Below are 26035 nucleotides of genomic sequence, written 5' to 3'. Positions count from 1 at the left end.
ACCGGTCTTGACTTGTGGCTTTGTATTCTGTTGATCTAAGTTTTTTTTAGTTGAGTATAGTTTATCTCTGTTTCTAATGATATTAGGTCTTTTCTCGGTAAGCTGAATGAGGCCCTAATGAGCTCATGGTTATTAAGTAACAAATTTTGCAATATAACAAAGTTCATGCAGACTTTATAATGTGGTGAAAATTTTAAATAAAATATTTTGAACCATACTGATTTGTCCCAATGTGGGGTGGTAACAAAAGATTCATCTTAATAATTGTATATTTGCTACACATTTGATATATTTAGAGCACCCTCTTATATTGGAGAGAGATGGGTTGATGTAAATATCTCTGGACACAGTGACACATGAAGAGGAAAACCGCAAGTGTAAGCAATTGTTTATCATTGTTCTGATTGGTTTTTTTTATGGGAGGATAGTGTGTTTTGTACGCTGGCAGCACTAGCTTGGCAAAGACCAGTTGGGTTGAAACGTCACAGCTGTCTGCCTGATTTTTTTGCTTGTGAAGTGGAATAAAGCTCTTCCTTTGTGAAAACGACACCTCGTTTGCTGCTGACATATATTCTTAATTGTTCCTCTGGCTTGGGGTCCTTTTTGGATCGGGACTGTTTGGAACAGCGTGTAATATACCGCTCCTCCAAGGTTGGTGACTTCTGAGAGCGCTGCTGTAATCTTTAGCAATATGTACACCAAAATGGTACCGATAAAAGTTACACCTCGTCTCGCAAAAAGTAAGAACTCCTAAAGGTCTATCAATGGAAGCACGCTATGCTGTTTCTATAGCTCTTGTTCACTTTAATACGAGTTACATAAACCGCACATGGCTGTTTCCGACAGGTAGTAGGAAATAGATGGTTGGGTTTTCCGATCTCGGCCATGAAAAGCCGAGATGGCAATACCCCTTTAAGGCAGTGGAGGTGGAGTAACTATGTGGGGAATGTTTTCTTGGCACACCCTGGCTCCTCTCATACCTCTGGGTAGAAGCCATAATGAATTCTTGCAGATCTGAAAGTCAAATGAAGTCCAATGAGCTATTAGATGGTGTCTTTACTAAGGTGTGCCAAAGGTGTATACCAGGTTTGTACTTTACTTCAAATGCTAACAGTATTTCCACGTCAACTACTTTGGAATATTTTTGTGAAGAGAAAAGGGAACATCATTCTTGTCAAGAATGTTCATTGGCATCTGAGAGGTTGGCATTGTAAGGATGGGAACAGGGGGCTTTCATTGACTGTATTGAGAGTAGCGTGGACTGGGCAGCAGTGGAGGAGAGATGGGAGTACGCTGATATGCTTTCCTCTCTCAAAGGAGAAAGCTCTCCTTCTGTCTAGTTTTGGCCGCATCTCATGTCATTGTCTTTTTTTAGATCATCTGCTTGGACTTGTCTGAAGAAATGTCCTCTCAGAAAATGGAATCTTTCAATGGGTAAGTTTATATGTCCATGTACGTGTGATTTGGACTATCATGATTCTCATAATTTGTCATTTTTTTATGGGTGCTTGTATATTGCATTCCTTTTTTTCTAGAGCAAAAACCAATGCGCTCAATTCTTCACAAAAAATGATTGAGATGTTCGTTCGCACCAAGCACAAGATTGACAAGAGACATGAATTTGCCCTTGTTGTTGCAAATAATGAAGCTATGTGGGTAAGTGAGAGCAAGTAAGGCCAATATTTGACAATATAAATAACAATTACTGAATAGGATGCCTACATTGTTAAAGACGATATATCTCCAATTTTTTATTTTTTCTTTGCTGTTAAGAAGCTGAGAATGGGGGGTGGGGGGGCTGGGATGGGAGTGGCTGCGTTTTGTGAGAACTCCTGTGCAGTATCTTACTTCTCACCCTGTTACTTGTCCCATACTGTGCTCAGTATCTGTACCTGGGGACAAAGGGTTTCCTGCAGAATTGCCCAATGTGTAATTTTCTGAAAATGAACCGCTGCAAGGACCAGCACAAAACACTGGATGGTAGCTTTTGAGACGTGGCGGCGGTGTGCTGAAAGCTTACTTGGTCAGAGACACTGTAGCTAAGCTGGCAAAGTTTGCCAGATCCACCTCCTCACGGCCATCGAAGGGACATGGCTCCCCTGGCCCTGCACTAGGAGCCTTGACAGAGGTTGGATCTCGGGAGGAGGGGGCAGTAGGTAGCCTTGCATAGACATTCTGCCTTAGATTTGGCGATAGCTGCTCTACAACCCTCGGCAGACTTGTGGTAGTTAACAAATGTAATTCAGGATTAACTGAGCTGCATCTACAGGTTAGTTCCCTAAAAGAAGATATGGGTCTCCTTCGCCATGATGTGCAAAATATTCCACAGAGAACTATTGCAGTGGAAAGCCATGTGAGTGATTTCGAAGACCAGCTGCTGCCATTACAACATGATGTTCGCAAACATGACCAGACTATAGTGAACTTGCTAAATAAACTTGATCTAGAAAACTACCAGGTCATTCTCCCTGTACCCTCACTCACCTTTCCACCATTTGAGGTACATACACTGTGGCTTTTCCACCCAATGTCCATGCGAGTAGCAGTTATCTACCGCCCCCCAGGTGCTCCTCACCTGTTTGTGGACCACTTTGCTGCCTGGCTCCCCCACTTGCTCTCCTGTGAAATTCCAACCCTCATCCTAGGTGATTTTAACATCCCCACTAATGCCCCCATCTGCCTCTCAGCTTCTATCACTCACCTCCTCCCTTGGTCTCTCTCAACTCAAAGCCTCTCCCACTCACAAGGATGGCAATACTCTGGATCTGGTCTTTCTCCGTCTTTGCTCTGCTTCCAACTTCACCAACTCCCCTCGTCCACTCTCGGACCATAACCTCCTCTCTTTCTCTGTCACGCTCCCTAACATCTCTCCAGACCCACCTACCTACCGTACCTATAGGAACCTTAAGGCTATTCACACCCAGGGCTTTACGGAGTCCCTACAGTCCTCTCTGTCCCCTATCTCTGTCATCTCCTGCCCCAACCTGGCTGCGGCTCACTTCAGCACCGCTCTCAAATATGCCCTGGATGAAGCGGCGCCCCCCCATGACCCAAGCCATCCGACGTAGAACGTGGCAACCCTGGCTCACGCCTCAAATACGTTTCATCCGGCGGTGCTCTACAAGTGCTGAACGGCTGTGGAGAAAGTCGCAAACGTCTGTGGACTTTCTCCAGTACAAATTCATGCTCAGAACCTACAACTTCGCCCTCCACCATGCCAAACAAGTCTACTTCACCTCTCTCGTCCCCTCACTATCGCACAACTCTAAACTGCTCTTTGATACTTTCCACTCCCTTCTTAGCCCTTAACCGCAGCCCCCTGTGACAGATCTCAGTGCTGTATAGTTGGTTGCCTACTTCAAAAAGAAAATTGATGACATCCGTCAGACAATAACTTCCCAATTCCATACTAGCCCTGACCCTAGTTTTGTCGGCACTGCAACTAGCTTCTGCTCACTGCCTGTACTCAGACCAACGATAGAGGAAGAAGTCTTCAAATTGCTCTCCTCTGCTCGCCCCAGAATCTGCGCTAGCGACCCTCTCCCCAGTGGTCATCTCCCATCTCATCAGTATATTCAACCTCTCTCTGACCTCTGGCATGTTTCCCTCTTCTTTCAAACACGCCATCGTATCCCCACTGCTAAAGAAGCCGACTCTTGACCAGACTGAGGCTGCCAACTATCGACCCATCTCTAATCTCCCCTTCATCTATAAACTACCAGAACACCTAGTTTACTCCCGCCTTGTAAGCTATCGATCAGAGAACTCTCTCCTCGACCCCCCTACAGTCTGGCTTCTCACCCCAACACACGACAGAAAGTGCCCTTACAAGGGTATCCAACGACCTACTGACAGCCAAATCGACGGGTGATTTCTCTCTACTGATCCTCCTCTACCGCTTATTCAGCGTCTCCTTTGCTGGCTCTACCTCTCCTCCTCTTCCCTTTGCTGTTCCTCGGCCCCCTCCTTTTCTCTATCTGCACTATTGGACAAACTATCAGGAGATTTGGCCTCCAATACCACCTCTATGCTGACGACACCAACCTCTTCCCATGACATCTCTGCACCTTTCCTTTAAAACATTACCGACTGTCTGTCCGCTGTCTCTAACACTATGTTCTCTCTGTACCTAAAACTAAACCTCTCTAAAACTCACTTACCCGTATTTCCACCCACCACTAACCGACCTCATCCTCACATCTCCATCTTAGTGTGTGGCGCCACCATAACTCCCAGACAGCATGCCTGCTGCCTTGGGGTCATATTCGACTCCGATCTCTCCTTTACCCCCTATATCCAATTTCTTGCCTGAACATGTCAGCTCCACCTCAAGAACATTGCAAGAATCTGCTTTTTTCTCACTGTAGACACGCTAAAAACACTTATTGTTGCCCTCATCCACTCTCGGCTTGATTATTGCAACTCGTTGCTGATTGGCCTCCCCTGCACCAGACTCCACCCTCTCCAATCCATCCTGAATGCAGCAGCCAGGCTCATCTTCCTGTCCAGCCACTACTCGGACGCCTCTGTCTTGTGCCGGTCACTGCACTGGCTGCCCGTTAAATACAGAATTCAATTTAAACTCACTATCTTCATCCACAAAGGCCTCCACAGCGCATCACCACCTATATTGCCTCCCTCATCTCAATCCATCACCCAGCCCGGGCTCTTCACTCTGCTAACGAAACTAGACTGCGCACCCCTCTAATTCCAACTTCTCATTCCTGCCCCCAAGACTTCTCCAGAGCAACATCAGTCCTCTGGAACGCACTACCAAAGGATACCCGGGCGATCCAGGACTCGAAAAACTTCAGGCGTGCTCTAAAAACACACCTCTTCAGGGAGACATACCGCATTCCCTAAACAAACCCCTCTGTACGCCGCCTGATAACATGCTCCCTGACCTACTGACTGCAATCCTTGCCAGCCACTATCAACTGCCCCTACAGTCATACCGATTCTACCGTCACCTGGATAAATATCTGACCATTGTGTATGTGTATAGCATACCTCTCTCTCCACCTTGCCATACCGTGCACATCTCCAGCCCCTTTACCCCATTACTTGTAGTATGTAAGCTTGTTGGAGCAGGACCCTCACCCCTATTATTTCCATCAACTGATTACTATGTAACTGTGGTTCTGAAATTTTTGTACTTTTGTCTTTCTTTTCCCCCCTGTCTTTGTAAGCGCTGCGGAATATATGGGTGCTATACGAGGGGCTGCTGATAAGTCTTTGGCTTCGTTTTCTTTTTTTGTTTCTATGGTAACGAATGTTACATCACATGAAAGCCTTATGTGTCTAATATATGTTTTCAAAATTTTGTGTTTGTAGCTTATGACAACAGTGATCTAAGAGTCTAAGGCGATATTCACAGCAAATGAGAGCAGAGGAGTGATAAAATTCTTGTTTCTGTAAGGTGATATGTCGCAGACATTGGGGGATCAATGCCCTTCATATTCTACAGTTAAGGACTGGGTTGCCAAATTTAAAACGGGCCACTTTAGCACCAATGACGAGGAACGTCCTGGACGACCGAGAGAGGTGGTTGTTCCGGAGATCGTGGATGCTGTGCACAACTTCATACTGGAGAATCACCAAATTTCAGCTAAAGGAATAGCAGACATCATGGGGATTTCTGGTGAACCTGTTTGTGTCATTTTCCATGAACATTTGAACATGAAGCTATCTGCAAAGTGGGTCCCCAAATGTTTGACAACAGATCAAAGAGCATGCGAGTGAAAACTTCCTGGTCCGTTTGTCAGCCTTTCTGGACTGATAAGAATTTCCTGGATCAAATAGTCACTATGAGACCTGGAATAATTTGTATGACCTTGAAACAAAGGAGCAGTCAAAAGAGTGGAGGCACAGTGGTTCTCCTCGCCCAAAGAAGTTCAGGGTGCGAAAATCAGCCACTAAGGTGATGGCATCTGTGTTCTGGGAGAAGGAGGGCGTGCTGCTAGTGGACTACCTTCAAAATGGTTCCACCATCAATGCAAGGTATTTCATTGAACTTTTGGACCAATTGAAGGCAGCTATGAAGGCCAAAAGGTGCGGCAAGCTGTCCAAAGGAATCTTGTTCCTGCAAGACAACGCCTCCGCTCACTCTGCACAAGCGACAACGGCAAAACTGGTGGAGTTAGGCTTCCAGCTGGTTGACCCGCCCACCTTATTCACCAGATCTAGCTCCCTCCAACTATCATCTGTTTTCAAACCTGAAGAAACACCTCAAGGGTATCAAATTTCACACCATTTCTGATGCCATGGCTGCCACGGATGACTGGTTTGAGGCACAAAATCCTTCTTTTTGCAAGGCTTACAGAACTTGGAATACCGATTGTAGGAAGTGCGTTGGCATCAGTGGAGAGTATGTGGAATAAATGTAAAGTTTTATCTTCACATCTCGTTTCTTTCTGGGTAAAGCCAGAGACTTATCAGTACCCCCTCATACAAATAAAGATTATTATATTATTATTATCTCTCACGCTGCAACAATGTGCGTATAGTTAGGCTCCCTGAAAAGAGGATTCTAACCTTTCAGAATACTTATAATAGTGACTTTCAAATAATATTGGCAGAAACTTTCTAACTATATGTTGTGGAAAGATCCCACTAAGTGCCGTTGTGCCCACCTTCACCTAGGACCCTATATGTATTTTAAGGATAGAAATATAATCCTGAGCAAAGCATTAGAAATGTAAGATTACAGTGGATGGTGCACTACTTTCCTAATACCTTCTCTGGAAAGTCGGCCTGCAGGGGCTTAATGGAGGCACCTGTATATAGAGGTTTGACTATATACCTACACTTGCATAGAACTATCACCGTGTCCTGGAGAACCGGTGCCCCAAACTGCCAGCTGTTTCACAGGATCTTTGGTTTAGTTCTGGGCTTTTATTTTTCTTTCTCCTTCTCTATTTCTGTATGCGACCAGTACCTTATTAATCATATCTTCTTGCTGTGACATGCTTGCTCATATGTACTCCTGGGGGGGCATGCTATAACCTATGTACAATGGCGGAAAAAATAATGTTTCTATTGTGGAATGTTTGAGTTATGGGGGACTTCTAAGCTTTTTACAGCTAGCCAAATCGTTTTATCTTCTGATTCTTTGTTTACAGGATACACACCTTGTCCAAGATACTTTATATACCCACCCATAGATGACAGATGGGTCATAGCTACACATGGGGTTCCCCGGGTCTCGGTCATCAGCCTTCTCCTTTTCTTTATCTAAAAAGCCCCTACTGGACAAACCATCAGGGAATTTTGGCCTACAATGCCACCTCTACGCTGACGACACCCAGCTATATACCTCTTCCCTTGACATCTCTGCACCTTTCCTTCAAATTATCACCGACTGTCTGTCTGCTGTCTCTAACATCTCCTCTCTAAAACTGACCTACTGGTGTTTTCGCCCTCTACTAACCGACTTTATTCTGCCATCTCAATCTCAGTATGTGGCACCTACATTGCCTCCCTCATCTCAATCCATCACCCAAGCTGCACCCTCCGCTCTGCTATCAAAACCAGACTTCTCCAGAGCAGCACCAGTTCTCTGGAACGCACTACCAAAGGCTATCCGGGCAATCCATGACTCACAAAACTTCATATCTCTTAAACCAAACACCTCTGTAGGTCGCCTGATAACATTACTCCCTGATCTATTGACTGCAATCCCTGCTAGCCACCATCAACTGTCCCCTGCAGTCACACAGTTTCTGCATCACATGATTTAATGTTTGACCATTGTTTATGCGTATAGCATCCCTCACTCTCCACCTCGCCATACTGCGCACATCTCCCTTACCTTTTGTATCACCCCATTACTTGTAGTATGTAAGCTCGTTGGAGCATGACCCTCACCCCTATTGTTTCCATCAACTGATTACTATGTAACCGTGGTTCTAAATTTTTTTTTACTTTTGTCTTTCTGTATTCCCCCTGTCTTTGTTAGAGCTGCAGAATATGTTGGCGCTATATAAATGAAGATTATTATCCCTAATCAAAATATAAGTTCTATTAAGTGCAGTCTGAGACCGCTAGGAGAGGAACTACTGCAACACTTAGCAGAATCGGAAGACATTTGCATGCAAAACGGTAATCGTGATGCTTGATGTAATTGGCAGGAGCCCATAACTTAATTTGATATAGTAACTGCTGCAATAAATGGGGATTTTTGAAGCAGCACTTTTTTGAGAAGGGCAAACGAATCGGTTATATGCGGACTACTGTGGCTAAGGCCCAAACATGGTCCGCATGAATTACTGGGTTAAGAAACCTTCAGGGAGAAATGGATACTAGCACGGTGAAAACTATTTATATTTATATTCACCAATACTGTTGGGGGAATTACAGGAGGCAGTGATATTTATGTGAAATAATAAGGCCTGGAGTATGGACGGTCTTCCCATTGAGTGTTACAAAAAGCTTGGTAAAATTATGAAATTATTGGCGGTATTTAATGACATGGTTACTAAGCAGGTTCTGCCTATTTCCAGGAAAGATGCAGTCAGTACAGTCCTGCCAGAACTGGGAAAGGATCCCCTTATGGTATAATCCAATTTATCTTTTGACAGCGGATATTAAAATTGTAGCCAAGGTGTTAGCTATTGACGTGGGTGATTTCTTCTTTGATTTGTACCAACCAAACTGGTTTTATACCTTCTAGATCCACAGTAATGAATATCCAGAGGTTGTATGTCAATCTGCAAATTCCAGCGGATAAGAGGGTTTTCTGCGCAATTGACACCGCTAATGCATTTGAAAACGTTGAGTTTAATGGGAAGTTATGATTAAAATGGGTTTCAGTATTATTTTTGTAAAGTGACTGCAATTTTATGCAGATCCTAGAGCCAGGGTGCTGGTCATTGGCAGCTTAACGCACTTCTTTCTACAGCAATCCAGTCCTTAGGGCCCTCCAACAGGTCATATTTTCAAGATATCCTATAGTAAGAACACCTGTGGCAATGTCTTGAGGCACCGACAATAATTACATCACCTGTGCAATACTGAGGAAATCCTGAAAACATGACCTGTTGGGGTCCCTGAGGACTGGAGTTGCGGTAGGAAGCATGCGAAGGATACCCACTCTCCCCACTTTTATTTGCCTTTGAATGCTATTGAACCTCTGGCGAGTAAAATTAGATCTCATAGTGGAGTAGTTGACTTCAAATGGGGTACAAATGAAGAAGAGATTACATCGACAACATCCGAAAAGAAATCTCTGAAAACTGCACGTCTAGTGCCGATCCCAGTCTCTTCAGAACTGCATGTAGCACCCACTCACTTTCTATGTTAGAACCAATGACAGAGGCAGAAGTCTCCAGGCTACTTTCCGCTGCTCACCCCACCAACTGCGCTAGCGATACTCTCACCTCCTCCGGTCCTTTTCCACAGCTCTCATTACCCACCTCACCACAATCTGAAACCTGTCCCTAATCTCTGGCACCTTCCCCTCCTCATTTAAACACTGCATCATATCCCCGCTGCTTAAAAAACCAACCCTTGACCTGACTGATACCGCCAACTACCAACCCGTCTCAAACTTCCCCCTCATCTCCAAATTGCTAGAACGCCTGGTCTACTCCCGCCTCACACACTTTATCTCTGACAACTCTCTCCCCGACCCCCTCCCGTCTGGTTTCCGCTCTCTGTACTCGACTGAAACCGCCCTCACAAAAATATCAAATGACTTGATGGCGGCAAAGTCAAGAGGTGACTACTCCCTACTAATCCTCCTTGACTTCTTTGCTGCATTTGACACTGTCAACCATGACCTTCTTCTCACTATGCTAAGCTCTATTGGCCTACAGGACACTGCTCTCTGCTACCTTTCTGAACGCTCTTTCAGCATCTCCTTTGCTGGCTCTATCTCCCCTCCGCTTGCTGTCTTGGTACTGCAGGGCGCGCTCCATGGTCCTCTACTTTTTTCTATCTACACAGCCCCAATTGGACAAACCATCCTCAATTTCACCCTCCAATACCATCTCTATGCTGACAACACCCAACAATACACTTCTTCCCGTGAGATTTCCAAACCATTCCTCCAAAATATCACAGACTGTCTGTCTGCTGTCTCTTAATACTATGTCCTCCCTTTTTCTCAAACTTAATCTCTCTAAAACTGACCTTCTCATCTCTCCGCCTTCTAACTGACCTCCCCTTAACATCTCCATTCCAGTATCTGGCACCATCATCACCCCCAGACAGCATGCCCGCTTGCCTTGGGGGTCACACTGGACTCTGACCTCTCCTTTACCCCCACATCCATTCTCTGGCCCACACATGCCACATGCACCTCAGAAATATTGCTAAAATCTGTCCGTTCCTCACCACGGACCCGCAAAAGACACTTATGGTTGCCCTCATCCACTCCCGGCTCAACAACTGCAACTCGCTATTCATTGGCCTTCCCCACACAAGACTCGCTCCCCTCCAATCCATACTAAATGTGGCAGCTATGCTAATTTTTCTATCCAGTCGTTACTCAGATGCCTCTGCACTATTGCAGTTACTGCATTGGCTGTCCATCCACTGCAGAACTAAATTTAAACTCCTCACCCGCAAAGCTCTCCATGGCGCCGCACCACCGCACATCGCCTCCCTCCTGTCCGTACACCACACAGCGCACACACTCCGATCCACTAACACACTCAGACTAAACATCCCTCTAATATGAACCTCACATGCTCGCCTACAGGACTTTACCAGAGCAGCACCCATCCCCTGGAACGCTCTACCTCAAGGCATCCGGACAACTCCCGATGCACGAAATTTCAGTTGTGCCTTAAAAACGTAACTCTTCAGTGAGGCATACCAAATCTCATGACCTAGTCCCCCTGCCCCTCCCTATAACTACCCACACCTTCCACCTTGCCTATCACACGTGACCTCTACCCCTGCACCTCCTTATCACCCCCACCCTGTTTGCTTTCTAATACCTGATTTCCGCATGTAATTCTCGTATTTCCTGTCTTCCCCCATGCCTACCTCCCCCCCCCCCCGTACCTCCTGTACCATCCCCACCCCGTTTGTTTCAAACCTATTGTATATCACATGTAATTGTTGTGTTGTTAGTGTTTCTACCATGCCTGAAAGCACTGCGAAATAAGTTGGTGCTATACAAATAAATATTATAATTATTATTATCTGCAGATGATATGCTTTTATTATTGGGCAATGTGGGTCCTTCTCTGGAAGACTATATCTATTATTAATGAACATGGCAGTTGTTCTAGTCTCGCTAATAATAATCCATTTTCATGCCTGTGGATAAACCAGATTTGGTGGTTCATAGATTCTGCAGCCATCGTTTGCGCACACTTCTTCAAGTACCTAGGAGATTATGTTACAAGTGATATTCAGGAATATAACAAACTGAGCCTTGAATCTATCTAGAGTTAAGCAAAAATTAGAAATATGAAGCAAGTTACCGTTATAAGTAGTTGGTCAAGTTAATATGGTTAAAATGATTTGGATGCTGCAGTTGCTTTCCTTGATCCATAATGTCCCTATTAGAATAACACATTTTTATTTATTTTTTAAATAAAGCAGACAGTCTCATTTGGGACCTAGGATGGCGTACCCAAATGAGATAAGAGACCTTACAATTATCAAAAGAAGATGGTGGGCTAGTGTTACCTAATACCAAATTGCTCATTTATTTCTAGCTGACATTATTGGCTTAGCAATGTCTACTCCTAGAAAACTTTGTCTTACGAGTATAAAGGTACATTCAGACCTGCATAACACTGTGCAGGTACAAAGGAAGTAGGATGGAGACACAGGGCCTATTAAAGATAATCAGTGGGCTGAGATTCTACAGACAATCCCAAAGATGTCCGGGAGCGAGTTACATTGACTGTCTCCATTATACCTGATACATAGGGTTTATCGAACCCCAGCTTTTCTACATCGAATCAGAGTCAAAGACTCACCATTATCTATTCAGTACAAATCTCAAACAGCCTGTTTGATTCATATGATATTGCGCTGCCCTAAATTGGAGAGATACTGTCGGGAGGTCGCTTCCATGATAAGTAGTGTATATCAGATGACTTTAGATATGGTACCTTTAGTTTATGTTCTGGTATGAGTAATCTGTTGGTGGAAGAGACAGAGCAGATAGCAACAACTAGGTTACTTTATATGGCCCGAAAATTGATTGCGCAACATTGGATTGATGAAAACCTCCAAGCTCTCAGCGAGTTTATTAATAAGGTTGGATGGTTGATATCCACATGTATTTTTTTATATTTTTTTTAAAAAGTATATTTATTTTTAAAATTAATATATTTACACTAAGATAAAGTACAGGCATAGGTTTCTGATTTTGATTCGGACATTTTAATCTATAATTTCTATGGTTTTAGTTGGTATCGGTGATGGTCATTTTCTTATATCCGAGTATTTCTTATTCTGTAATCATATATATATTTTTTAACCTCTATATCCTCAATGATGTCATATAAGACTTCTGGGGGGGTCCTTTTTTATTACTTTCATACTTTTCCACTGTAGCTACAGGAAAAAAACATCCACCTGTAGTGACAATAGTCAACTAACAAACTGATATGGGTCTGCTAGGAGGGCACCTGGGTGTCATGTGATCGCCGGGTCAAAAAGTGGAAGTAAAACTTCCTTTTGCTCTCTCCACTATATAGCTCATGTAGCGCTATATATCCTGTAAAATCTGCTTCTGCCTTCTCCTCCATTTGCTAGATTGGTTTTAATTCCGTCTGATAGTAAATATACAGCAGGGGATTAAAGTCCAGGACTAAACACCATAAATTTGACTGTTCTTGGTCTTTAATAAGTTAAACAAAAAAAAGTTGAGAATTAAAGGGGTTGTCCCGCGGCAGCAAGTGGGTCTATACACTTCTGTATGGCCATAATAATGCACTTTGTAATATACATTGTGCATTAATTATGAGCCATACAGAAGTTATAAAAAGTTTTTTACTTACCTGCTCCGTTGCTGGCGTCCTCGTCTCCATGGTGCCGACTAATTTTCGCCCTCCGATGGCCAAATTAGCCGCGCTTGCGCAGTCCTGGTCTTCTGCTCTCTTCAATGGAGCCGCTCGTGCAGAATGCAGGCTCCGTGTAGCTCCGCCCCGTCACGTGCCGATTCCAGCCAATCAGGAGGCTGGAATCGGCAATGGACCGCACAGAAGAGCTGCGGTCCACGGAGGAAGAGGATTCCGGCGGCCATCTTCACAGGTAAGTATAGAAGTCACCGGAGCGCGGGGATTAAGGTAAGCGCTCCGGTAAGCTTTCTGTACGTCCCTGCATCGGGGTTGTCTCGCGCCGAACAGGGGGGGGGGGGGTTTGAAAAAAAAAAAAAAACCCGTTTCGCCGCGGGACAACCCCTTTAAGCATATTCCTTGAACTATTATTCCGTTTATATGCATCTTTATGGGGCAGTCCACTTGCCTGAGCGGCGATTGGCATTTAGAGAGATGGCTTACAGCAGCCACATGGATCAATGGGTACCTGTGGTGTGCCACTAATTCAAAGGGAAGTAATTTCCTAAATGATTTAGGCCAGTTTTCTGGCATAGACAAGTCACAAATTATGGACATGATACATTTCTGCAATAATTTGTGACTTTTTGCTGTTTTCCACTTCTCTGTGGAGGGAGGAAAGTGGGGTGCAGTGGGGGGTTGTCAATAGGGGTGGGGCCTTTCTTAAAATAAGCAGTTCCAAGAGATTAATAAGCCATTCTCCACCGTCTTCATGTAAAACATATGGACACTTGGCCGATCCAAGCGTTTATGTTTGCAGGGTAGCCGGGAGAACAGTCTGTCCACAGCTGCTGAAGGTGTACAGGCACTTTTACTCAGATTCAGACTGGAGCTTTCATGCTGCTCCTGCTGCTTTCTGGAAACCGTTGCCTGGTCTTTTGACAGGTTCTGATATCGGCCCTACAGGAGGAAGTACTTGTTTGTTACTGCGGGCTCCTGGCACTCCGTCCTAGCCTGTAACTGTGTGACTGGCACCCATATTCACTAAGAAATCCTTTCCTCTGTAGTAAGGGAAAATACCCATTGGTTGTTCAGTGGTGCCCAACAGGAGCCTGCATTAGCCAATGAGAATTTTCCTTTATTAGGAAGTACAGCGCTCCCTATGTTCTTGCAGGTGATTGGCTCAATTGGTAGACACAGTCGCTTTATCTGTCTGTGCAATGAGCCGTCTCTGTCATTTTTATTGACTCTTGTGTTTGGTAAAAAATGTCTTTGATTGCAGACTTATTATGTCTGATTTGGGTTTATTATTTTCTGCTACTAAGTGGTTTCTAAATTTTATATTTTATATTTTTCAGCTCTCTGGATTTACTTCAGACCCACGAGAAGTCTGCAGCTGCCTTTATGATCTGGAGACCAATGTCTGCGAATCATTCAGTATCCTTTACATATAAAGCAGTGGCTTAAAGCAACCTGCAAGTCCTGAAACCAAGATGTCTGCGCCCTTCTCTCATTCTGATATGCACTCTGCATGACTACACTACACGCTGCTTTGATTGGCCAGAGCAGCATGTAGTAGTGTCTTAGACTACCAATGCATACTAATGCACTGTGCACATCTGGTAGTCAGAGAAGTGGTGCAGCCATGTTTGATTGTTCAGTACCGGAGGGTTTGTTCAGCTGCATCGTCGCTGATTTCTTTGGTGTCTTTATTTTGGTCATGGCAGCACCACTTTCCTTTCCCTGGTTTGCCATCAATGGCTCCGGCTTCTTTCAGAGCCTGATATTAGTCCACTGTTAAGTTTGCAATCTCCACAACGCGGTGTCAATCAAAGGTCATCTCAGCCATTATCACCGAGTGATGGACACCACACACTTGATAGCATACGGACTAGTAATTATTAGGAAATTATAGCATCAGTGTTTATGATGCTACATGCAGGTCAAACACATACAGCTCTGCTACATGCACGTCACACACAGGTCTGCTACATGCACGTCACATACAGCTCTGCTATTATTCTTCATACAATTGGGATGAAAAGCAGCACAGCAGAGTGCCCCCGACTCCTCCCATGAGGGTGACATCATCACAGCTCCTTTAAGCACACTGCTGCTACATCCTCTACAAACCCCCACGGCCTCAGTTGCTATGGAATACTAACGAACACCTAGCCAGACAGCAGCCAAGTGTGCATACAGGACCGGTGATGATGTCACAGTCATGTGATCAGTGCCGGAGCATGTAACTCACTCACAGACAAGAGGTACTTTGATATCACACTCTGAAAGTAACTGGAGCCGTAGTGTGCAAATGTGGGGTGGCGGGTTAAATCCAAAATAAAGACACTGGATGAATCATTCAGGACGTTGCCTGGCCTGCTGGTCAAAGGATGTGACAGGTCCTCATTAAAGCATACCTCAACTTTCAGATGACTTTTCCGAATAAGCTGTGTGTGCTTACATAGAGTACAACACTAAATGTAACTATTGTATGACTTATATCCTTCATTTTGACTAAAATAGTGAAAAAACACTTCCACTGAGGCATTCTTCATCTCTAACACATTCACACTGGGGTCAGTGTCATATGCAGCGAATTAAACAATCAATATATTTTTGGGGGGAGGGAGGAGCGGCGTACAAACTCCTTACAGATGCTATCCTTGGTCTGACAAATGCAATTTTTTTTTTTTTATTATTATTTTTTTATTGGCATTTTATAAGGAAAACATACATTAGTAGAATGCAATAGTTACATAGAATTTAGGTCACATCTTTAACAGTTTCTGTATATCAAGCACTATTCATCACATTTATATGCCCTCCCTTTTTCTTTTAACTATTTCCCTTTATCTCCCCTCCCCTAAAATCCCTAGAACTTAATATATTATTATAAAACATAACTGAAACAAATACCGTATATACCGGCGTATAAGGCGACGGGGCGTATAAGACGACCCCCCAACTTTCACCTTATACGCCGGTATTACAGTGGAGAAAAAAAAAAATCATTACTCACCTCCCCCGGCGTTCTGTCGCGCTCCGGCAGGATGTCGCTCGCTCCTCGTCCCCAGCGCAGCATTGCTTTCTGAATGCGGGGCTTGAAATCCCCGCCTCCAGAAAGCTAATACACACGCCGTCAGCCAGTTACAGCCATTCAATGACATCATTGAATGGCTGTGATTGGCTGAAGGCGCACGTGGCTTCAGCCAATCACACTATTCAATGACATCATTGAATGGGTGTGATTGCTAACACACGTGCGCCTTCAGCCAATCACAGCCATTCAATGATGTCATTGAATAGTGTGATTGGCTGAAGCCACGTGTGTTTTAGCCAATCACAGCCATTCAATGACTGGCTGACGGCGTGTGTATTAGCTTTCTGGAAGCGGGGATTTCAAGCCCCGCATTCAGAAAGCAATGCTGCGCCGGGGACGAGGAGCGAGCGACATCCTGCCGGAGCGCGACAGAACGCCGGGGGAGGTGAGTAATGATTTTTTTTTTTTACACTTTTTTTTTTGTATTACCGGCGCATAAGACGACCCCCGACTTCAGAGCAGATTTTTCGGGGTTCAAAAGTTTATTTCTCAATGGTCACATCCCTTCCGTACTTTATCATGTGATCTTTAGAATTCCCAGCTGGTTCATGTCCTTTTGTTTGTAGTACCATGTTGTATTCGTGAATTGGTGCATGCATTCTTTAATTTAGTCCCGAAACTTTTCTATAAACTCTCTCCATTTTTTTAAAAAATTTTAGGGCTTCGGTCTCTGCATACCTCTCTATCTCTATTCTCTCCATTTTCAGCAGATATTTTACTTGTTGTATGATATCTTTTACTCCCGGAGGTTTGGCTAGTAACCAGTTATTTAGAATACACCTTTTGCTAATTAGTAGAATGTTGTGGATCATTTTGGCCTTTTTCGTGTTGTCCGGTAATTGGTGGAATATAAAGATTTGTGTAAATTTTGTCCCCCTATATCTTGAATTAGTTTATGGGCCTCTTTCCAATATTTTTCAATTTTGGGGCATTGCCAGATGCCATGTAGAAAGTCTGAATGCGGCAGGGAGCATCTAGGGCAAGCTTGTAATCTATCTGGGCCGTTAGGGTTTCCAGGTTTGTCAAACCCATATATTGCCCTGTGTATTAAACTTGAAGTATGTTTCTCGCCAACGCTCGTTTGATACCGCCTGCCTCACTGCATTCCAACTTTTAATTATTCCCTCAGACAAATCTGGGTCCTGTAGGATTCTCGCCCACTTTTGGAACAATCCGGAACCATTTTCTTTCATCCATCCCTCTCTAAGGCCGCCTGAACACGGGCAGAAATCCCGCGGCGGGATTTCCTGTGGGATTTCCGCCACCGGAAGCCTGCATAGGAGACGGCCGCGGTTTGGCCGCGTGAAATGTCGCGCGGCAAACAAACCGCGGCATGCGAGCCCCGCACAGAAACGTCACTCACCCGGCCACCAGCTCCGGTCTGCGCATGTGGCGGCTGCCCGGCAGCCGGCACATGAAAGAGGCGGGGCCGCCAAGCGCGGGTGAGTACGCGCTCGTCCCTGCAGGCGCTCGGGTCCCGCGGCAAGAATTCTCGCCGCCAGATCCGACCCGCCCGTCTGCAGGCAGCCTAAGTCTGTTATACAGGCTAGAAATTGATTGTTTACCTATACGATTATTCACCAAGATATCAATTGGGTTAATTGTTGTTTCTCTTGATATGTCAGCTAGTCTTTCTCGTAGGAAATTCTGCACTTGCGCGAATGGCAAGAAGTAAGATGGAGGTAAATTATATTCCCCACACAATTCTTCAAAAGTTTTGTATCTAGGGTTCTCTGGGTGAAGGAGGTGGTGGACTTTCGTAATCCCTCTGTGTCGCCATATTCTGAACATTTTATTTTCTCCCCCCTCTTTGAATTCTGGGTGTTTCCATATGTTTGGAGATTTTAAATGGCAGTCCCAATATCTTACGGGTTATTTTCCAGGCTGCTCGGTGTCTTTTGCCATAAGGGATTGCTTGCATTCGGCCGGGAGATTGGCATAGGTTGTATGTATGAGGGCATTGAGGCTCCATGAATCAAATAGTTCTGCTTCAAGGATGGTATTTGAATAATCATTGGAGCGCCCTAGCCAATCGAGGGAGTGTCTCAAGGCTAGCGACGTTATATAGTCGAATGTCTGGGAAGTTGAGTCCTCCTTCACTCTTGGGGAGCATTCGTTTCTTCAAAGCAATGCGCGGTCGCTTCCGTGACCACACAAAAGCCAGGAACACTGTGTGTAGCTTTGCCAGATCACGTCTTTGGAGTAGGAGTGGTATTGTTTGTAGTGGGTACAGGAGTCTTGGGAAGCTAATCATCTTGATCAGATGGCATCTACCAGAAAAGGAGAGTGGGAGGTTGTTCGACCGGTCTAGTTCTTTTATTATTTTAAGTATTATTGGGGGATAATTTAATGCATACAGGGACTCCGGTCTCTTGACTATGTTTATACCCAAATATTTGATACAATTTTGTGCTATAGTTACAGGGCAGTTTTTGAGTTCTTTGTTTGTAATTTTGCCCCGGGGGGAGATGTCTAGTAACTCACATTTTGTAGTATTGACTTTAAAACCTGACAAATTCCCAAAGGCTTCCAGCAGGGCAAAAACCCGTGGCAGATCAGACTTTGGGTGGGCTAGTGCTAGCAAAATGTCATCTGCAAATAACATGGTTTTTACCTCTTTATTCCGGACTTTTATGCCCTTGATTTCTGTGTTGCTTTCCAGTGAACGCACTAATGGTTCGATTGCCAAATTAAATAAGAGTGGAGATAAGGGGCACCCTTGCCTAGTGCCTTTCTGTAGAGGGAATCTTGGTGAGAGAAAACCTGGAGTGTTGATTTGTGCCTGGGGGGAGGAGTATAGTTTCCATAGATAGGTGTAGAAGGGGCCTGCAAAGCCCATTCTGTCCAATGTTTCCTTCAGCCATGACCACAAAACGTTGTCGAAAGCTTTTTCCGCATCTATTGCGAGAAGGGCCAGTGAGGGGTGAGCTGCTGGGCGTAGCTTGATGTCGTTGAGAATTGTTAGAATCTTTCTTATATTTGTGACTAGCTGATATACCCGGCTTCGCCCGAGTTAATTTGGTACTGGTGTTTATCTGGTGTTCACATGGAAAATCTTATGAAGTCGTGGTTACTTTAGAGATACTGAGGAAAAAGATATGTTCACCATTTTGCATAGTTCTCTGCGTTACCCAGAAAACACCACGTGGAGGTAACCATGAATTGAATAATCGAGTTGGGACCCATTAACTTTTCATATTTATTACACAATCAATGCTTGTGCCAAATTTCATGTTTCTATGACATTGGGAAGTGAGAGATTTAGATTATGTACGTAAAATTTGGACGCTAATTCTTTTGCGCATAGAATTGAATAATGGAGTTGGGACCCATTAGCTTTTCCTATTTATGACATAATCAATGTTCGTGCCAAATTTCCTGTTTCTATGACACCGGAAAGTGAAGAAATTACATTCCGCATGTAAAATTTGGACGCTAATTCTTTTGCGCATAGAATTGAATAATGGAGTTGGGACCCATTAGCTTTTCCTATTTATGACATAATCAATGCTCGTGCCAAATTTCACGTTTCTATGACACTGGAAAGTGAAAAAATTACATTCCGCACGTAAAATTTCGATGCCAATTCTTTTGCGCTAGAATTGAATAATCGAGTTGGGACCTATGAACTTTTCCTATTTATGACATAATCAATGCTCGTGCCAAATTTCCTGTTTCTATGACACCGGAAAGTGAAACAATTACATTCCGTACGTAAAATTTTGACGCTAATTCTTTTGCGCATAGAATTGAATAATCGAGTTGGGACCCATTAGCTTTTCCTATTTATGACATAATCAATGCTCGTGCCAAATTTCCCGTTTCTATGACACCGGAAAGTGAGAAAATGACATTCCGCACGTGAAATTTGGACGCTAATTCTTTTGCGCATAGAATTGAATAATGGAGTTGGGACCCATTAGCTTTTCCTATTTATGACATAATCAATGCTCGTGCCAAATTTCACGTTTCTATGACACCGGAAAGTGAGAAAATTACATTCCGCACGTAAAATTTGGACGCTAATTCTTTTGCGCATAGAATTGAATAATGGAGTTGGGACCCACTAGCTTTTCCTATTTATGACATAATCCATGCTCGTGCCAAATTTCCCGTTTCTATGACACCAGAAATTGAAAAAATTACATTCCGCACGTAAAATTTCGACGCCAATTCTTTTGCGCTAGAATTGAATAATCGAGTTGGGACCCATTAGCTTTTCCTATTTATGACATAATCAATAGAGATGAGCGAGCGTACTCGGAAAAGCACTACTCGGTCGAGTAATTTGCTTTATCCGAGTATCGCTGTGCTCGGGTCTGAAGATTCGGGTGCCAGCACGGAGCGGGGAGCTGCAGGGGAGAGCGGGGAGGAACGGAGGAGAGATCTTTCTCTCCCTCTCTCCCGCCCGCTCTGCCCCGCTCCCCGCTGCGACTCACCTGTCAGCTGCAGCGGCACCCGAATCTTCAGACCCGAGCACAGCGATACTCGGATAAAGCACATTACTCGAGCGAGTAGTGCTTTTCCGAGTACGCTTGCTCATCTCTAATAATCAATGCTCGTGCCAAATTTCCCGTTTCTATGACACCGGAAAGTGAGAAAATTACATTCCACACGTAAAATTTGGACGCTAATTCTTTTGCGCATAGAATTGAATAATGGAGTTGGGACCCATTAGCTTTTCCTATTTATGACATAATGCTCGTGGCAAATTTCACGTTTCTATGACACCAGAAAGTGAAAAAATTACATTCCGCACGTAAAATTTGGACGCTAATTCTTTTGTGCTAGAATTGAATAATGGAGTTGGGACCTATGAACTTTTCCTATTTCTGACATAATCAATGCTCGTGCCAAATTTCACGTTTCTATGACACCGGAAAGTGAGAAAATTAGATTCCGTACGTAAAATTTCGACGCTAATTCTTTTGCGCTTAGAATTGAATAATCGAGTTTGGACCCATTAGCTTTTCCTATTTATGACATAATCAATGCTCGTGCCAAATTTCAAGTTTCTATTACACCGGAAAGTGAGAAAATTAGATTCCGTACGTAAAATTTGGACGCTAATTCTTTTGCGCATAGAATTGAATAATCATGTTGGGACCTATTAACATTTCCTATTTATGACATATCCAATGCTCGTGCCAAATTTGAAGTTTTAATGACATTGGGAACTGAGAGATTTAGATTATGTACGTTAAATTTCGACGCCAATTCTTTTGCGCTAGAATTGAATAATCGAGTTGGGACCCAATTACTTTTCCTATTTTGGAGATAATCTATGCTTGCGCCAAAATTCATGTTTCTACGACCTCGGGAAGTTGGAGAACTTTTGGCGAGTCAGTCAGTGAGTCAGTCAGTCAGTGAGTCAGTCAGTCAGTGAGTCAGTCAGTCAGTGAGTCAGTGAGGGCTTTCGTCTTTATATATATATAGATGGCTGAACGTCCCTTCGTGAAACCCGTCTGCATTGGTGAAAGCATGTGTGGCATGATATTGGCTAGGCGATCTGCCATAATTTTAGCCATTAATTTTAAATCGGTGTTGATTAGGGAAATTGGTCTGTAGGACTTTGCATCGATGGGGTCTTTGCCAGGCTTTGGTAATAGTTTGTACGCTATGTTCGTATCCGAGGGGATGGGACTATCTCTCATATTTCCGTCAAACAAAGTTTCAAGCACTGGAGTAGTTTGAGCTTTAAGTATTTTGAAGATTTCTCCTGTATAACAAATGCAATTCTAATATGACACAATTGTATTCTTCATTTCCCCTCGTCATCCTGACAGCATACACCTGGAGGTTGTCCGCTGGACACCTGTTGGGACAGGAAGCGAAAACACAAAAGGCAACTCCCACCACCGCCTCACCAGTGTCTTCCTGTCCCTACAGGACAGTCCAAACGGAGCCTACAGGTGTATGCCCATGGAGGTGAACAAGAAAGGAACTCCCAAGCAGCCTGCCCGCCCGGGGGGGATGTTCTCTATCGGGCTGGCAGGGTCTGCGCGGGGGAGACCCAATGAGGGGACCCTCACCCACAGGATATTACCCAGCACCTATTCTCCATTAGGGAAAAACTCCCCAGTGCACTGCCCAGAGGGTAGCTGACTGGCGGAGGTACCCCGGCGAGAATACTGCCTCTACTCACCCCGTCTGCAGCTCCGGTCTGGCAGCGGTGTGTAGGGTCCATGACGGCCGTCATCGGCACTGAGACACAGTGGGTAAGCGCTTCTCTCCGGATCCGACACAGAGGTATGACAGCGGGGACAGCGCGGCCGCGTGCGATCTGCAGAAGGCAGCATGGGGTGTTCCTCCCTGGTGTGCATCCGACGTGTAAGAGCGCATCCCCCGGGTCCGGCGCGGCTACGGGATGTCAGCATGGCCGCGTCACGTGGGGGGCGGGGCCTCATTCGGGGGCGTGTCGGCGCCAAATTTAAAAGTTTAAAAGGCTGGATTTTCTTTGCAATGGCACCTGTCTGCACCTTATGCTGGAAAGTTGCAAGATGTCAGCCAGGGAGGACACCGAGAGCTGTCTGCCTGTAAGTAGACTTCCTTATAGGTTTTTTGCTGGGGTGAAGAGGAAAAGTTAAGGTGCTGGAAGTTTTTTCTTTGCTATCTCCGTTTCTTAGGACAGAGATGCGCTAAAGAATAGAGAGGCCAAAAAACGCATACGTAAATGCCCGGTCTGCTTACGTCGGCTAGAGGAAAGCCATACAATACCGCTGTGTACAGATTGTACGGCGAAAGGGATCCGTGAAGAGGGCTCCTCTGCCATGGCGAACATCCGGTCCGTAATCCGTGAGGAAATTGAAGCCTCTCTCTCCTCTTTCCCCCTTCCGCCCCCCACGAAAAGGGCAAGGCGGATGCATATAGAGGAGTATGACTCTGAGGAAGGACAGTCTGGCTGGACCAACTCCAGACGTTGATCGCCCAGAGGGGTTCCAGGGAAGACATCTCCAGCTGCCTTCCCCTCCTCCAACAAGCAACCGGGTTCCTAGCAGATGCCTCAATGGAGTCGGTGAGGCTCGGAGCCCGTTCAGCGGCTCTCTCTAATACAGCCAGGAAAGCCGTCTGGGTCAAGGCCTGGGCGGGCGACAACGCATCAAAAAACAGGCTCTGCGCCCTGCCTTTCCAATGGCATAGAATCTTTGGACCTTCCCTGGATACCCTTTTGGAAAAGGCGTCAGACAAGAGCCAGGGGCTACCCACGGAGAAGTCCTTCAAGCGACCTCCCTCCTCCTACCCTCCATCCTTTATTTCCCCCAGGACATACAAGGGGAAATGGAAGACTGGTCGCTGGTCCTACCCCAAGGGAGGAAAGGGTGAGATACTGCCCTCAAAAACCCTACAGGTCAGGGGTAGGCTGATGGGGTTCGCCCTTAAATGGAAGGAGGTGACCTCCAACCCCTGGGCCCTACGCCTAGTTACGGAGGGCTATAAAATCGAATTCTCCTCCTCCCCTCCTAGGAGGTTCGTAGTTACCCCCTGCCAGTCACCCTCGTCTGCTCAGGCCCTCCAGCTGGGGGTACAGGAGCTGTTATCCTTAGGGGCTATCATTCTGGTTCCCATAGAAGAGCAGTTCAGGGGTTGCTACTCCCCCCTGTTACTCGTTAAAAAGCCCAACGGGTCTTATGGAACCATTATTAATTTGAAATTTCTAAACAGGTCCATCTCATAGAAAAGATTCAAAATGGAATCGGTATGGTCGGCAGTCCCCTTAATTGCACCGGATAGCGTCATGGCCACCATAGACTTAAAGGACGCCTACTACCACATCCCAATCCACGCAGATTTCCTGCAGTTCCTGCGGTGCGCTCTGGTGGTTAATGGAGCAGTCTCACCCTACCAGTTTACGTGCCTGCCGTTCGGGATTTCTTCCGCACCTCGGGTGTTTTCTAAACTATGCTTGGAGATGGTGGCGGCACTAAGGACAACCAAAGTGTTGATCGTACCATACCTGGATGATTTCCTTATCATAGCAGGATCAGCCACAGAGCTTCGGTCCCATATTGATCTCGCTCTCCACCTGTTTGAATCATTGGGCTGGATCATCAACACTGCCAAGTCTAGTCTCCTTCCCGAACAAAAGAAAAAATTCCTCGGGGTTATCCTGGACTCTCACCACCAGTGCTCATCCCTCCCCCTAGAGAGGCAGAAGGCAATATTAGAGGAGTGTCAGGCACTTTCTCTCTCCACTAAAATCTCCCTTAGGAGAGGCATGAGGGTCCTTGGCCTCATGACATCCTGTATCGGGGTAGTCCCTTGGGCCCAATTACACTGTAGAACCCTCCAGGACTTCATCCTGAGTAACCAGGATAAGTTATCCGCTTCCCTGGATCAGTCAGTTCTCCTTACCTCCAAGATAAAGAGATCTTTGGAATGGTGGATGTCCACCTCCAACCTCGCCAGAGCCAAAGTTTGGTACCCCGCATCCCCAGTATCCATTTTTACTGATGCAAGTGCAACTGGTATCAGTAAATTATGTCCAAGGGGGTTGGAATCAGGAGGAAGCTATCCAGTCCTCCAACTATAAGGAACTTTGCGCTGTATGGAAGGCCGTCCGTGGCTTCGAGACAGAGGTCAGGGGTAGACACATAAAGATCTTTTCCGAAAACGTAACAACTGTGTCCCTCATTCGCCACCAGGGATCCACACGGAACCCCCGACTCCAAGACCTGGCGGTGAAAGTTCTTGAATGGATAGAACAGCGGACACCTTCCGTCACAGCGTTCCACGTAAAAGGCCCAGAGAACTCCATGGCGGATCATCTCAGCCACAGGAAGATAGATCCGGGGGAGTGGAGTCTACATCCACATGCATTTCAGCTGATCATAGGAAAATGGGGGACACCGCAGGTGGACTTGTTCGCCTTACGGGAGAACACCAAATGTCCCCGGTTTTTCTCCAGGGGAGCAGACGGGGGTTCCCTGGGAATAGATGCGTTGTCCCAGGTCTGGGATTGGGACCTCGCATACGCCTTCCCACCTATCCCCCTGATCCCACTGGTCCTGAGGAAGATCCAGGGGTCCCCAGGCTCTGTCATCCTGGTGGCTCCATTCTGGTCCAAAAGAGCCTGGTTTCCGCTCCTGGCCGCTCTCTCGGCGCAGGACCCTCTACATCTTCCGCAGAGAGACAACCTCCTACAACAAGGTCCTCTGATATGCCCAGGGGTCCGGAAGTTTAGGATGGCGGCCTGGAAGCTGAGCGGATAAAATACCTGAGCCAGGGGCTATCAGGAAGGGTAATAACTACCTTAAGCGAGAGCCTAGGGCTTGGGAGACCTTTTCTAGGTGGTTGGGTCATAGTATCCATGATATTGGAGTTCCTGCAAGATGGGCTAGATATGGGATTAAGACCTAGTAACCTTAAGGTCCAGGTGGCCGCTCTTGGAGCCTTCTTTGACTCCCCTTTGGGGGACCATAGATTTAATTAGGAAATATCTCAAAGGGGCAGTCAGACTTCACCCCTTTGTGAGGGAAACCATGCCTCCCTGGGATCTTAACCTATTTTTACAGGCACTCTGCGCACACCCCTTTGAGCCCCTGGAAGACCTATCGGTTACGATTCTTTCCTATAAGGTAGCCTTCTTAGTCGCCATCACATCCGCTAGACGGATTGGGGAAATCCAGTCCCTCTCCATCAGGACTCCGTATATGACCATCTTCCCAGATAAAATAGAGTTCAAACCTGACCCCTTCTTTCAGCCTAAAGTCCTCACGGACTTTCACAGGGAACAACGCATAGTCCTTCCCTCCTTCTGCCAAGAACCCCGTAACATCACGGAACAGAAGTTCCATAATCTAGACGTTAGACGAGCAGTCTCGAAGTACTTGGAGGTCACGCGTTCCTTCAGAAAGTCTAACAACCTTTTTATTCAATTTCAGGGTCCGGGCAGAGGAGGGTCCGCTACTAAAGACTCCTTAGCGCGATGGGTCAGACTGGCTATAAAAGAAGCTTACCGATCCCAGGG

The 26035-nt window shown here is 45.5% G+C and overlaps 1 protein-coding gene across 3 annotated transcripts in view; it reads left to right on the top strand.

Moving 5' to 3' along the window:
* The window catches only part of BABAM1 (BRISC and BRCA1 A complex member 1), a 58638-nt gene that overhangs the window by 23365 nt on the left and 9238 nt on the right, over positions 1–26035 (top strand). For all 3 annotated transcript variants that reach the window (XM_066604560.1, XM_066604562.1, XM_066604561.1), the window contains exons 3-5: positions 1376–1434; positions 1536–1656; positions 14324–14402. In XM_066604560.1, coding sequence (XP_066460657.1) covers positions 1376–1434; positions 1536–1656; positions 14324–14402 — 259 coding nt within the window. The remainder of the gene's footprint in view (positions 1–1375; positions 1435–1535; positions 1657–14323; positions 14403–26035) is intronic.

This window comes from Eleutherodactylus coqui, chromosome 5 (assembly GCF_035609145.1).
Source record: "Eleutherodactylus coqui strain aEleCoq1 chromosome 5, aEleCoq1.hap1, whole genome shotgun sequence".
NCBI lineage: Eukaryota > Metazoa > Chordata > Amphibia > Anura > Eleutherodactylidae > Eleutherodactylus > Eleutherodactylus coqui.
This window is presented reverse-complemented; position numbering and strand designations above follow the sequence as displayed.